The sequence below is a fragment of the Schistocerca serialis genome, chromosome 2 (genome assembly GCF_023864345.2).
Source record: "Schistocerca serialis cubense isolate TAMUIC-IGC-003099 chromosome 2, iqSchSeri2.2, whole genome shotgun sequence".
NCBI lineage: Eukaryota > Metazoa > Arthropoda > Insecta > Orthoptera > Acrididae > Schistocerca > Schistocerca serialis.
In genome coordinates, this window is record NC_064639.1 from 1089890027 (window position 1) to 1089906275 (window position 16249).

Below are 16249 nucleotides of genomic sequence, written 5' to 3' on the forward strand. Positions count from 1 at the left end.
AGAGGCTGTTTCGCCAGGACGCGGGCTTCTTGAAAAAATATTGGTTTCCCGCACTCGTCTCGGTGTTCCGCCACTGCTGACTTAGTGTGTTGTTTCAGGCGGATATATCTTTCATGTTCCGAGAGCCTAGTGCTGATCGGACGTCCCGTCTCACCTATGTAAACTAATCCACACGCACAACCAATTTCATACACGCCAGCTGTGTGTAGTTTGTCAACTGCATCCTTGGTAGAACCGAGCATGTCTGATATTTTGTGTCTGCTTCGGAAAATTGGTTTGATGTCGGCTTTTCGTAGAATTTTGCCAATACGTTCGGTGTGCTCGCACCGAGACGAGTGCGGGAAACCAATATTTTTTCAAGAAGCCCGCGTCCTGGCGAAACAGCCTCTCACTTTCAAAAGAAAGATTAGAGAGGCGATAGAAATAGCCAAAAGACCCGCCAACATGAATAGAGAGGACGGGTACAAGCTTCCGAGGTCTTGGCTGCCTGCAATAGCAGGGCTACGGAGCGGCGGCAGAGCCGTGGCGGCCCATGCAGACACGCGGAGAGCCGCAGTAGTGGTCGCGAGCACACAAAGCAATGGCACGCCGCAGCCGGCTTCTGGACAGCATGGAAACAGTGTGACGTCACAGCCATCACCTGTTCGCTATTCGTCCGTCTCCTCCAATGGGGTGGATTAATATAAAGACCAATAGAAAACAGCTATTTCAGCCAATGACAGATAATAAAGGAAACACCAATAAAGCATACCTTTCACCCCTCCTCCTCCTCCTAGTACAGCCAATCAAGTAACGACACGGTTTTCTCGTGCAGCTATTTAAGGAATCCAAGTGTGTTCATTTAGCAGTTAACGTAAGGCCCTGATGAAGGCTAGCTGCAACGCTGGCCGAAACGTTGGCACATTTTAAAATTATGACGATGCGGTCTGATACCCTGAAGAATTTTATTGAAGAAGACAACGGCCGCGGAAGCCTACGCTTACATAAAATAATGTAATTCATGTGTCTTCAGACGGAATACCTTGTACGGAAGCAGGATGACCTGAGAATTAAGCTCATTTATCTCTGCGTACATATATCCATTCTTGACGAACATGGTGTCCACATCTTTAGTTGGCTGTGATGGTGGATGGAAAGGCCGGGGCTCTGTGAAATATTTGCTGAACTGTACGCTCCAGTTGCCCTTGAAGTAAACCGCATTGACCAATACCATACGAGTGTCTTCACCGAGAGCACCTGAAATAATTGTTCGTTACTGACATTTGAACATAATCCACTCTGTCGTTCATTCACACACGCCTTCATGGAAGTGAAACTCGTTGCATTATACATTAATAGACAGAAGTAACCATTGCAAGCTACTTTTGTTAAGTACATTAATATAACATTATGACTACTACTAATATACCGACCCGACGACTTATCTTAGAAGATAGATTAAGTAACGGCCAATCTAGGTTTCTAGCATTTGTAGAATTAGAGAATGGTTTTGACAATGTTGACAGGAATACTCTCTTTCAAATTCTGAAGGTGGCAGGGATAAAATACAAGGATCGAGAGGCTATTTACAATTTTTAAAGAAAACAGACGGCAATTATAAGAGTCGAGGGGCATGAAAGGGAAGCAGTGGTTGGGAAGGGAGTGAAACAGAGTTGTAGACTATCTATGACGTTATTCAATCTGTATATTGAGCAAGCAATAAAGGAAACAAAAGAAAAATTTGGAGCAGGAATTAAAATCCATGGAGAAGAAATAAAAAGTTTGATGTTTGCTGACGACTTTGTAATTCTAACAGAGACAGCATAGGACGTGGAAGAGAAGTTGAACGGAATGGACAGTGCCTTGAAAGGAGGATATAAGATGAACATCAACAAAAGGAAAACGAGGATAATGGAATGTATTCGAATTAAATCAGGTGATGCTGAGAGAATTAGATTAGGAAATGAGACACTTAAAGCAGTAAAGGAGTTTTGCTATTTGGGGGAGCAAAATAACTGATAATGGTCGATGTAGAGAGGATATAAAATATAGATTGGCTATGGCAAGGTAACCGTTTCTGAAGAAGGGGAATTTGTTAACATCTAGTCTTTTCTGAAACTGTTTGTCTGGAGTGTAGCCATGTATGGATGTGAAACATGGACGATAAATAGTCGCTTTCGAAATGAATGCTGAAGATTAGATCGTTAGATCACGTAACTAATGAGGAGTAGATGAATTTGTGGCACAACTTGACTAGAAGAAAGGATCGGTTGGTAGGACATGTTCTGAGGCATCAAGGGATCACCAATTTAGTGTTGGAGGGAAGCGTGGAGCGTAAAAATCATAGAGGGAGACCAAGAGATGAATACAGTGAACAGTTTCAAAAGGATGTAGGTTGCAGTAGTTACTCGGAGATGAAGAAGCTTGCACAGGACAGAGTAGCATGGAGAGCTGCATCACACCAGTCTTTGGACTGAAGACCACAACAACAACAACTGATATACTCATACTGATAGTTATGTTAATTCTACAACATTACCCGCCTCCTTAGAAGAGGTCGCTTGTGCACAGGCACTCGACTGGAAGGTAAGGCGGTTCGAATACTTGTGGTGGAAAATTTTGACTGCCTTGATCTGGCCGACAAGGGAAGGAACTCTTTGCGCCGATGTCCTGGATTAAATTTCAAAGCTCTCTGCGGTGTCTTATGAGGTAAGGGAATGTGACACTGTTGATGGCGAGCCGTTCGGCGCATGTGGACCCCTTGGTGCCATTCAAGAGAAGTAGGCTACGTGCCGGCACCGAATTTCACCGTCTCTGCCAGTGATCCATACCAACACACAATCAACTGTACAGCCATTCAACACAGTGATCCACACGGTACACACACACACACACACACACACACACACACACACACACACACACACACACTTCACACTTCATAGCAGGTCGGAGGAAGGCAACAGCAAGCCACCTCCACTGGGACCTAGCAGTGTAGGGCGATACTGGATTCCTGCATCTGCTCCCCCTACACTAATTCTCTGACTGGAGAGATACTCTGGCATTTGCCGATTATTTACATGTGATTAAGCTGTATTAGAAGGTAGAAACCTGATTTGAAAAAAAGTCGCTGGTCACTCAGCCTCTATTTCTATCTAACACTTCAAACTAAGCATTTATGCAACTTTGCATAAACACAGATAATCTGTTATACATTTTTAACGAAAATACAGTGAAGTGGCAAAAGTCTTCCGAAACCTCTTAATATCGTGTCGGAACGTCTTCCGCCCAGTTCAGTGCAGAAACTCGACGTGGCATGGGCTCACCAAAGTCGTTGGAAGAGCCCTGCAGAAATATTGAACCATGCTGCCCGTATAGCAGCCCATAATTGCGGAAGTTTTGTCGGTGCAAGATTTGAACTCTCGATTACGTTCCATAAATGTTGGATGGGATTCATATCGCTCGAACTGTCCAGAACGTTGTCGTGGACAATTTTGGACCGGTGACATGCCGCATTGTCATCCACAAAAATCCCATCTTTGTTTGGGTTTGTGAATTTAATGAATGGCTGCAAATGGTCTCTAAGTAGTCGAACATAGCTATTTCCAGCCAATAATTGGTTCAGTTGGAAGAGAGGGCCCAATATATTCCATGTAAAAACAGCTGACACCATTATGGAGCCAACACCAGCTTGCACAGTGCCACTTTGACAACGTGAGTTCATGGCATCGCGGGGTATGAGCCACACCCCAACCCTACCATCAGTTGTTACCAACTGAAATCGGGTCTCATCTGACTGGCCACGGTTTTCCAGTCGTCTAGGGTCCTAGCAATATGGCCACGAGCGCAGGAGAGGAGTTGCAGGCGATGTCATGCTGTCAGCTGAGCATTTGTAAATGGGCGATTAAAAGAGGATTATACGTGTGTGGAGAAGACGTCCATACCTGTACTCATGGAGATGAATCACGATCAAACAATTGTGAAATTGCTCTTTGACGAAGCTAGAGGCGCTGTCAGCATCTTCCTACATCTGGAAGGCTATGATAACATGCTGAGGACCTATTATTATTCCTCACTTAGGCCATACTCGAGTTTGTAAATTCATCACTCAGTGACGTCACACACAATATAATTGACAATGCAGTGATCTGAATGAACTTTAGTTGCATTTTTGGCTGTGTGCTGTCTCGAGCTAAAATCTTCTCCTCTTTCCTGAGTTAAAATTATAATCATCAGCCACTGTTGTTTCAGTATTCCTACAAAGAAAACATATTTTTTCTGCATTGTGATTTCATTCCCCTGCCCCATATGGGCAGGGAGGGGCTGGCAACGGCAAAATCCGCCATTCTTCTGCTGAGTGACATGACAGCTAATAAAAGAAAAAAATTATAGATATAAAGACGATGAATAGGTGGACATAAAAACAGAGTAAGGGGAGACAATGGAGGGAAAATACACACTGACACGAAGACATTCATTGGGGGACAATTAAAAAAAGTCTACATGAAGTTAAAAAATACATTTGGCGATTCATAGAGCACAAGAAAGACACTGAAGTCATATGCACTGGTTAAAAGTTGGCCACTCCAGAACAAAGACACCTTAAAACCCTCTTAAGATGAAGCACACACGACAAACATTAAAAACTGCCAGGATGGACCTGCCGAGGGAGAGGCCTGAGAGGAAAGAAAAAGAGGGGAGAGCAAGGTGCAGTGGGAGAGGGGGCAGGATGAAACGAATAGGGGGTCAGGGGTTGTACCAAGAGGCAGCAGACAGATAGGGTGGGAGATGAAGAGGTGAGACAAGGCAGGAGGGAGTGCAGAGAGGCTGAAGGGGAGCACAGGAGAGGGGGAGGGTGTATCAGGGGGTAAGCCATTCAGGAGAAGTGAGGGAGAGGAGAGGGAGCCCTTAGAAGGAGGCAGGAGGGAGGTGGGGTTAGAGTTGGTAGGAGGGGTAGACGTCAGGGCGAAGTTCATCATACAGGAGGGGTAGGGTCTGGAAGTTGTGTTGGAAAAGCAGGTGGTGGGTGTGGAGATGGAGAAAGGGTGGGACACAACGGTAAAGGCGCGGCAACGGGCTGGGGGTGGAGAGGAAGGGGGACACCAGGGGGTGGGGGGAGGGATCGAGTCAGCAGACAATATAGAGGGTGCAGATGTGTTCAAGGGAAAGGAGAAGGTGGGGGAAGGGATGCGGTCATAGTGGATGCGTATGGGGGATGGAAGGAGGATACAGAAGATGAGGCAGAGTTCATGTTGCTTGAAGATTTGGAGGGTGTTACAGAACCTAGGAGGGGCACAAATCCAAGCAATGCTGGCGTAACAAAGGATGGGGCAGATCAACGATTTATAGGTGTGAAGAAAAGATAAGTTAAAATCCATTTACATAATTACCAGTTCAAAATTCTGTAAGCAGTTACGTTACATTGTACCTGGCCACTTTCATTTTTCTGCCACAACATTGCAGTTCAGTAGATGGCATTGTTTCTAATTATTCACAATCAGTGTGATATCCGCTAGCACATGGATTAAGTGTAATCGTGCCAATTTCGGTTGAAAAAATTCGGGATTGGTTGTGGGACATCGTGGAATATTTTCGCTGCAGCCACTGTAGTTTCGTGAAGCTCCGATAGGTGGCGGAGAAATACGTAGCCTTCAAAATGGTGTCAGTAAGAGGCGTGCGTTCCAAGCAGAGAGCTGCCACTGAGTTTCTTTTGGCGGAAACCAGAGCATCGCAGATATTCTTGGGCCCTAACGGAATGTCTCCGAAGACCTGGCAGCGAACAAAAGCACAATGAGTCGTCGGGTGAAGTGTCTGTCATCATCGGAACAAGTCTGTGCAAACCTGTCCCATATCCATCGCGCCGGCCAGCCGCACGCAGCTGTGACTTCAAATGTTGGAACGTGCGGACACTCTCATTCGAGGTTATCGACGCATCACAGTCAAACACCTCGCTGCACAACTGGACGTCTCTCTTGGTAGTAAATTTGTAAATTCGTGGTAAGATCTTATGGGACCAAAATGCTTAGGTCATCGGTCCCTAAGCTTACACACTACTTAATCTAACTTAAACTAACTTACGCTACGGACAACACACACACCCATGCCCGAGGGGAGGACTCGAACCTCCGATGGGGAAAGCCGCACGGACAGTGACAAGACACCTCAGACCGCGCGGCTCTCTTGGTAGTGTTGACACACTTGTTCACCTGTTGGGATACTCAAAGGTGTATGTCCGTTGTGTTCCTCGCAACCATATAGACTATAAATACCATAAAGAGTGATGAAGGAACATGTGTGCGGCATTGATTGTGCGTTACGACGCTCATCGTTACCATTTTTGTCGAACATCATCCCAGGCGACGAAACATGTGTTCATCACTTCGAACCGGAAACAAAACGGCGCGACACCACAACTCCTACGAAGAAAAGTTCGAAACCGCACCCGCAGCCGGTATAATCACGGCAACAGTCTTATGGGACTCTGAAGAGATTATTCTGTTTGGTGCCCTCTCTCACAGCGTGACGATCAACTCTGAAGTGTATTGTACTACCCTCAGGATACTGAAGAAACTGAAGAAACAACGCAAGGCTTCACACAAGTATGTGCAACCGAGAGGAACTCACAAAACGTCGTTGCACTGTTCTTCCGCATGCACCCTACAGCCCTAATCTCGTACCTTCCAACCTCCATCTGTTTGGCCCGATGAAGGATGCACTCCAAGGGAAGCAGCACGTGGATGATGATGAGGTTATTGATGCAGCAAAATGTGGCTCCGAGGTCGACCAGAAGAGTGGTAACATGTCGGCATACAGGCCTCCCAGGAAGGCCGTTGCATTGAACAGATTTCGAAAAATAGGGTTTTGTAGCCAAAAGAGTGGGGAATAATATGACGTATTGAAATCCTGAATAAAATCAACCTGCTTTCAAAGAAAAAAAATGTGTTGCATTACTTATTGAAACCCCCTCACAAAAGTGAAAGCGTTTTTGTTCTTTTCGATTTACTGCTATATTTCTGTTGCTCCGTTGTGAGGAAATCGTCGTTGCTCACTTAAATTACATTCTTGTGAAAAGTGTTTGGCAAAATTTGTTTGATTTGTTTCTATATGTTTCCAAGATTTTTGAGGAGATAATATTATACATCTTTTGCGTCTTGTCTTATTACATTCTGGTGAAAGGCTGGGCCACAAGCAGGGCCACTTTAAGGCACACGTGGCTGCTTGGGGCACCAAGTGTAAAATTTGCACACAGGGTGTAATATAATTAATAGCGGATACTGACAAGGGTGAAAGTGTAGGGTAACAGAAGCAAAAACATTCCAGTAAACACGGGTGCCCGAAAGAGCCGTTTGCGAACGTGAGCCACCACTGACTTCAGTATCGAGTACTGTCCTAGTTAGTATAAATGTATTTTAAATTTAACCTCTTAGAAGAAGTTCCCATCTAAGTGGACACAAATTTTTGCCAGGCCTAACCTAAAAAGAAGTACAATATTGCTTCCGCACGCTGTGTGTTACAAATAACTGTCCACTCTTACCAGTTTAAGAACAACTGATTTAGTGCACCATCAATAAATGTTATGTCTTTTATGTAGTGTTGTTAATGGTATCATTGAATGGATATAGAACGTTGGTGACTCTAGCATAGGGAAGCTGTTTCTTTGGCACATTTGGTACTGTTTCACGTTTGATTATGCAGGGTTATTACAAATGATTGAAGCGATTTCACAGCTCTACAATGACTTTATTATTTGAGATATTTTCACAATGCTTTGCTCACACATACAAAAACTCAAAAAGTTTTTTTAGGCATTCACAAATGTTCGATATGTGCCCCTTTAGTGATTCGGCAGACATCAAGCCGATAATCAAGTTCCTCCCACACTCGGCGCAGCATGTCCCCATCAATGAGTTCGAAAGCATCGTTGATGCGAGCTCGCAGTTTTGGCACGTTTCTTGGTAGAGGAGGTTTAAACACTGAATCTTTCACATAAGCCCACAGAAAGAAATCGCATAGGGTTAAGTCGGGAGAGCGTGGAGGCCATGACATGAATTGCTGATCATGATCTCCACCACGACATCGGTTTTCCAATCTCCTGTTTAAGAAATGCCGAACATCATGATGGAAGTGCGGTGGAGCACCATCCTGTTGAAAGATGAAGTCGGCGCTGTCGGTCTCCAGTTGTGGCATGAGCCAATTTTCCAGCATGTCCAGATACACGTGTCCTGTAACGTTTTTTTCGGAGAAGAAAAAGGGGCCGTAAACTTTAAACCGTGAGATTGCACAAAACACGTTAACTTTTGGTGAAATGCGAATTTGTTGCACGAATGCGTGAGGATTCTCTACCGCCCAGATTCGCACATTGTGTCTGTTCACTTCACCATTAAGAACTTTTGGTGAATTGCGAATTTGCTGCACGAATGCGTGAGGATTCTCTACCGCCCAGATTCGCACACTGTGTCTGTTCGCTTCACCATTAAGAATAACTGTTGCTTCATCACTGAAAACAAGTTTCGCACTGAACGCATCATCTTCCATGAGCTGTTGCAACCGCGCCGAAAATTCAAAGCGTTTGACTTTGTCATCGGGTGTCAGGGCTTGTAGCAATTGTAAACGGTAAGGCTTCTGCTTTAGCCTTTTCCGTAAGATTTTCCAAACCGTCGGCTGTGGTACGTTTAGCTCCCTGCTTGCTTTATTCGTCGACTTCCGCGGGCTACGCGTGAAACTTGCCCGCACGCGTTCAACCGTTTCTTCGCTCACTGCAGGCCGACCCGTTGATTTCCCCTTACAGAGGCATCCAGAAGCTTTAAACTGCGCATACCATCGCCGAATGGAGTTAGCAGTTGGTGGATCTTTGTTGAACTTCGTCCTGAAGTGTCGTTGCACTGTTATGACTGACTGATGTGAGTGCATTTCAAGCACGGCATACGCTTTCTCGGCTCCTGTCGCTATTTTGTCTCACTGCGCTCTCGAGCGCTCTGGCGGCAGAAACCTGAAGTGCGGCTTCAGCCGAACAAAACTTTATGAGTTTTTCTACGTATCTGTAGTGTGTCGTGATCATATGTCAATGAATGGAGCTACAGTGAATTTATGAAATCGCTTCAATCATTTGTAGTAGCCCTGTAAGGCAGTCGCCAAGTCATTTCAGGGAGGACCTTGTGCAGATTTTGTTACAGCCACCTGGTGGTCTTTCATGAAATACTAGTTTATCTTTCATACTTGGAATTAACAGGTACCTGTTATACATATCATACTGACATTTAGAAGTACTATTGTATTCGGCTTTGTAGTAAGCTGCAAGTTGTTTCTGCATCTGTGGATGCATGGGATATTTTGAAGAATCAGGTATCTAATGCGTAAAACCTCTCACCTGCACCCGTTTGGAAAGCCGAATTGGCTTCGTCTTACACATAGTGTCTTTCCGAGAGCAATTGTTATTATCAAGTGCGTTTTCATTTCTTTATGGCAGCGGTTATTGTGTGTAGGCCGCCACATCTTACATACGACAAGCATAAATAATGATTCCCTTACGAAACGGGTGACGTGGAGCATGAATAAAGCAGAAATCACATAGGTAGCGCAAGCTATTGGATGTTAAAAACGATTTAAAGACATACTGACATTATTCTAAAGTCACGACAAAATGCAGTAAATGAAGCAGGCAAAAAGGAATACAAACGTCTCAAAAATGATATCGACAGGAAGTGCAAAATGGCTAAGTAGGGATGGCTAGAGGACAAATGTAAGGATGTAGAGGCTTGTCTCACTAGGGGTAAGATAGATACTGCCTACAGGAAAATTAAAGAGACCTTTGGAGAGAAGAGAACCACTTGTTTGAATATCAAGAGCTCAGATGGAAACCCAGTTCTAAGCAAAGAAGGGAAGGCAGAAAGGTGGAAGGAATATATAGAGGGTCTATACAAGGGCGATGTACTTGAGGACAATATTATAGAAATGGAAGAGGATGTAGATGAAGACGAAATGGGAGATAAGATACTGCGTGAAGAGTTTGACAGAGCACTGAAAGACCTGAGTCGAAAACAAGGCCCCGGGAGTAGACAACATTCCATTAGAACTACTGATGGCCTCGGGAGAGCCAGTCATGACAAAACTCTACCATCTGGTGAGCACGATGTATGAGACAGGCGAAATACCCTCAGGCTTCAAGAAGAATATAATAATCCGAATCCCAAAGAAAGCAGGTGTTGACAGATGTGAAAATTACCGAACTATCAGTTTCATAAGTCACAGCTGCAAAATACTAACGCGAATTCCTTACAGACGAATGGAAAAACTGGTAGAAGCCGACCTCGGGGAAGATCAGTTTGGATTCCGTAGAAATGTTGGAACACGTGAGGCAATACTGACCTTACGACTTATCTTAGAAGAAAGATTAAGAAAAGGCAACCCTACGTTTCTAGCATTTGTAGACTTAGAGAAAGCTTTTGACAATGTTAACTGGAATACTCTCTTTCAAATTCTGAAGGTGGCAGGGGTAAAATACAGGGAGCGAAAGGCTATTTACAATTTGTACAGAAACCAGATGGCAGTTACAAGAGTCGAGGGGCATGAAAGGGAAGCAGTGGTTGGGAAAGGAGTGAGACAGGGTTGTAGCCTCTCCCCGATGTTATTCAATCTGTATATTCATGGAGAAGAAGTAAAAACTTTGTAGGTTCGCCGATGACATTGTGATTCTGTCAGAGACAGCAAAGGACTTGGAAGAGCAGTTGAACGGAATGGACAGTGTCTTGAAAGGAGGATATAAGATGAACATCAACAAAAGCAAAACGAGGATAATGGAATGTAGTCAAATTACGTCGGGTGATGCTCAGGGAATTAGATTAGGAAATCAGACACTTAAAGTAGTAAAGGAGTTTTGCCATTTAGGGAGTAAAATAACCGATGATGGTCGAAGTAGAGAGGATATAAAATGTAGACTGGCAATAGCAAGGAAAGCGTTTCTCAAGAAGAGAAATTTGTTAACATCGAGTATAGATTTAAGTGTCAGGAAATCGTTTCTGAAAGTATTTGTATGGAGTGTAGCCATGTATGGAAGTGGAACATGGACGATAACTAGTTTAGACAAGAAGAGAATAGAAGCTTTCGAAATGTGGTGCTACAGAAGAATGCTGAAGATTAGGTGGGTAGATCACGTAACTAATGAGGAGGTATTGAATAGGATAGGGGAGAAGAGAAGTTTGTGGCACAACTTGACTAGAAGAAGGGATCGGTTGGTTGGACATGTTTTGAGGCATCAAAGGATCAAAAATTTAGCATTGGAGGGCAGCGTGGAGGGTAAAAATCGTAGAGGGAGACCAAGAGATGAATACACTAAGCAGATTCAGAAGGATGTAGGTTGCAGTAGGTACTGGGAGATGAAGAAGCTTGCACAGGATAGAGTAGCATGGAGAGCTGCATCAAACCAGTCTCAGGACTGAACGCCACAACAACAACACGACAAAATTTGTAAATGATAAGATAAAACCTGAAGTCACTTACCTTTTCCAATTACTTCTTTTATTCTTCCATTCGTTATGCCTGCTACCCAAGAATTTATTGCTCCGGCCGCTCCTACATCCTTAAAATCCATTTCTTCTGCTCCAGCCATGAATTTTTTCGCGGACTGCTTGAACCGCTCTTTAATGGTAAAATTCTGCTTCACAAATATCCTGTTCGCTACTCTAAGGATAACATCGTCGGATTCCTGAAGAAAAGTACGTAAACATTAGTTACTGCTCTCAGCGAACCACGTCTCCTTAAAAAACAACAAAAGGGGAAATGCTGTTTCCTGGAGTTTTAGATGACTAGAGGAAAGCGGCATTCGGAGAACACGAAACAAAATTTTCGTTGATGATTGCGGAACGGATCTTCTGCTCGCAGAGGACAGCTGAAAAGATAGTGGCACCTGAACTATGTTCCGACCAGCACCGTAAAGTAATTTGCAAAGTATTTAAAAACTTAAAAAAATATTGCTCGGCAGAAGTTGGGTCACTGGACCTGGTGGGAAGTTCAAACAATTTCTTTGTAGGAGTCAACTTTGTGACACCAGCTTGCTCCGTTCGTGAGATCCAGAAGAGAGCTAAGGTTGCGATCGTGTTCCTCGATTTCGTAAATCCTTCACTACAGTTCCACACCGGCACCTACTAAAACAAAAGCATACACGAAGTATCTGACCACGTATGCGATTGGATTTAAGATTTTCTAGTAAACAGAACTCGATTCAGCAGCGAAACCTAAGGCAGAGTGACAGGACTGCCACTTCTCAGACTTTATGAAGAGGATGCAGCACATAATACGACGAGCTCTCTTAGGCTGTTTCAATACAGGACGAGTCAGCTGCCCCTAGCGATGGGTTTCTTGCAAGCAACCCACAACGCCTTTTAAAAAATTTAAAAAAACCATGATATTTTATATTCTCTCGCTCGCTATGTGCAAACTATTAGTCCTACAGAAAAAAATTAGAAGTACTTTTTGTAGAAAAATTAATGGAGTTGAATTATTTCTGTGATACGTTATCGCTGGAGGCCACTTTTGTGCGTTTTTCTTGAATAATACGAAGACTAGCCGGCTGCGGTGGCCGGGCGGTTCTAGGCGCTTCAGTCCGGAACCACGCGGCTTCTACGGTCGCAAGTTCGAATCCTGCCTCGGGCATGGATGTGTGTCATGTCCTTAGGTTAGTTAGGTTTACGTAGTTCTACGTCTAGGGGACTGATGACCTCAGATGTTAAGTCCCATACTTTTCAGAGCCATTTGAACCAATACGAAGACTACGGTCTGTAGCGAAAACGTGTCCCACCTCAAAATTTAACTACAATAAATTTCTAACAAAGAGTTTTTTCTTTTCTTTTTTTTTTAAAAGGGAGAGAGTGAGAGAGAGAGACTAATGGGTTGGTTGTAGCAAGCGTGAGAATCTGAAAATAAAATTTTGCGCGTACTATTTGAAGACGTTGACGGTTGCATAAAACCCATCGGCAGGGGCAGCTGGATCACCATGTATATGGCAGTAGAGTGCATGAGGATTACATTATTAGAAAGGTGTTCTTTAATTCAGAGATATTTCCAGATTACTACCGACTGACGCGAAAACTGGGAGTAAGAATGGATATTGTTGAATGTCCACTGGACGACGAGATCGGATTAGACAAGGAGAGGAAGGAAATAGGGAGTGTTAGAGGAACCATCCTGGCACTCTCATAAATCGATTTGAGACTTGTGAAAACCCAAATCTGAGCGAGCGGACAGGATTTGAACCCCGCTCTTGCGTAATTCAAGTGGGCTGTCTACTATTGCGCCATACCAATTAGTGCAAAATGGTTCAAATGGCTCTGAGCATTATGCGGCTTAACTTCTGAGGTCATCAGTCGCCTAGAACTTACAACTAATTAAACCTAACTAACCCAAGGACATCACACACATCCATGCCCGAGGCAGGATTGGAACCTGCAACCGTACCGGTCGCTCGGCTCCAGACTGTTGCGCCCAGAACCGGACGGCCACTCCGGCCGGCCAATTAGTGCAAAAGACTGCCAGAACCAATTAGTGCAAAAGACTGCCAGAAGATATCCTTTTTTTCTTTCTTTTGGCGTTTCTCTACAGGACCAGCATTGTTATGTGTTGGTTTTGGTAATGTCAGTAATATTTTCTGGCAGGGTGCACCTTCCTGACACCACCATTCTCACCCTGAGAAGGTGTACCCCGGCTGCCTATGCATAGTGTAGATCTCTCGTTCAAGTGTGATAATGTTTTATAAGTGTTTGCAAAGTGTGTATCTAAGGTGAGACATGGGTATCACCCCGTTATTTACCTGTCTGGAAGTGAGAATCCGCCTAAAAGTCAAATACAAGTGCGTGGCAATGTGAGTAAAGAGACGAAAAGATCCGACGTCGGTTTATTACGCTGTCGATGATCAGCCGCTGGACTCAGTCACAGCCGTTAAGTATCTAGAATTTTCTGTCCGGGTAATTCAGGCGGAACGACCACACACATCTAGCAGCGAAGAAAGCAGATAAAAGGCTCAGATTTAATGGAGGAACATAAGAAAGTGTAAGCCATACACAAAAGAGGTCATTTATAATTTCGTTCGACATTTTCTTGAACACTGGAACTTCCTAACAGATTGAAATTGCATGTCGGACCGACATGAGCGACTGAACTATTTTATTTTGCTTTTTTCTTTATTTTTTCAGTTGTTTTCTTTTTCCTTCTCTCTTTTCTTTTTTAATATTAATTCTGGAAATTAAAATTCTTTGTACTTAATCCCTTCTTCGGGATTAGGATATGCTTCCTGCTCCAGAAAAGAAAAGCGTTTCTGAAGAAGACAAATTCGTAAAGATCCGATGTAAATTTATGTGGTGGAAAGTGTGTTCTGTAGACATTTGTCTGGAGTGCAGCCTTGTACGGAAGTGCAATGTGGATGATAAACAGATCAGACAAAAATACTGCGCTACAGAAGAATGCTGGAGGTTAGATGGGTAGATCGCGTAATTAATGGGGAGGTACTGAATAAAACTGGGGAGAAAAGAAATTTGTGGAATAACTTGAGTAAACTGAGAGACTGTTTGATAGGACGCGGCATGAGACATTCAAAGTATTGTCAGTTTGGTTCTGGAGGGAAATGTAGGGAGTAAAAATTGCAGAAGGAGGCCAAAAGACGAGTACAATAAACAGGTTCAAACAGAAGTGGATTGCACTAATTATTCGGAGATGCAGAGATCTTCACAGGATAAAGTGGCGTGCAGAGCTGCATTAAACCAGTTTTCGGACTTAAGACCACAACAACAACAACGAAAAGAGAGACAATGAACTCTCCGAGAGCGTAGTAGGTCCTCGTCGATTTACAGCTTGCATTTCTCGTTAAGGCAAACCGGGATATGATGACTACAAACTTTTGAAACTTTTCACTGTACTTTCTGCCACACCTTTGTCGCTTATAGACTACCACTGTAGCTGCTGTGGATAAGATTGTAAGTCCAGTACATCCGGGGTGGCTATGGTTACTTAGTGGTACAGTGCAATGGGCCACATACCAAGTATACAACCAGTGTTTGTTTCCTGAGCACTTGTGCCAATCCAGCTGGAAAAAATGACGCATAGTTTTTTGCCCCTGGCGAATCTGCATTTGGATCTAAACAAATGTATATATGTGCAACGCTGTCCGGTAACATTCTCTACACAAAGGGTACGATATTAGATTGATGTTGGATTTCTTGTCTCTAGTTTGAGCCTCCTCACAGATTACATCCAACTCTTATAAGACACGGAATATACTGTACGTAAACGTTCATAAATTAATAAAGTACGTTACCCAAGAGATAAACTTATAGTTACAGTAGAGTGCACAACTGGAAAGCAGAATTGTTGATGAACATGCGACTGAGGATACAAATAAGAATGAAGGAAACTTTAAAATTACTTGAACAATCAAGAAAATAAAAACTCAGCTGCAGTATGCGTAGATGGTGTTTAAAACTTGGATGCTCGACCCTGAAGTATCACAGCCCAGTAGTGACAATCAAAAATATTAAATTCATAAAAATAAAGAAAAATCGATACTATTCTCGAAATAATATAGCGAAGTTGAAATTTTCAGCGGCAAGTGCTTACACAAAAGCACTGAAGGTAGTTCCTTACGATTATAACTTAAGTGAGGAGGAAGACGTCCGGCATAATTTCAACACAAGCAAAAAAAAGCTGCCACAGATGTCTTAGTTCTATTTCGCAGAAGAGTGTAAGGACTTCAGACACTAAACATGAATACAGATTGCTTATAAATTAAATCAAAAGAAGATATACAAAACCACAAGAAAGAAATATAAAAAAAATGAAAACAGAGAAAAGTTCCAGAAAGAAGTGATTCTGTGGATATGATGCGTTAAAAGAGTTGAAAAACTGTTAAGTTGCTTGCTGAAAGAGGAGAATGAAAAGGAACACGAAATGGAAGAATTAGTGTGAAGAAGCAAAACTTGTTAGTTGCAGAGGGATATCTAGCAACTGGAATGGTGTTTAGTGTTGTGTCTGGAATCGTGTAAACAGTGAAAATAGTATCAGATTTCTACGAAAGTTTCAAAATTTAACGAAACTTGACGAATCAGTGCAAGAGAGCACTTATAGGACCAACACTCACAATATCAAAATAAGACCTCTGAAATTTTGTTGACAGTTGTCACTGCGATTGGATATAGGAAGAAATGCTTTCTATTGTTTAAAATGTCAAATAAATTCAGGATCCCACTGGTATTAAAAGAAACCTTACAAAGGTACGAAGTTTATAATA

The 16249-nt window shown here is 43.2% G+C and overlaps 1 protein-coding gene across 2 annotated transcripts in view; it reads right to left on the bottom strand.

Annotated features, from left to right (window-relative positions):
* LOC126458540 (serpin B8-like) overlaps positions 1 to 16249 on the bottom strand; it is a 206324-nt gene that overhangs the window by 174308 nt on the left and 15767 nt on the right. Inside the window, exons 4-5 of one of the 2 annotated variants that reach the window (XM_050095654.1) lie at positions 11476 to 11680; positions 1022 to 1236 (exon numbers count right to left, since the gene is read on the bottom strand). In XM_050095654.1, coding sequence (XP_049951611.1) covers positions 1022 to 1236; positions 11476 to 11680 — 420 coding nt within the window. The remainder of the gene's footprint in view (positions 1 to 1021; positions 1237 to 11475; positions 11681 to 16249) is intronic. The other variant, XM_050095655.1, reaches the window with a different exon arrangement.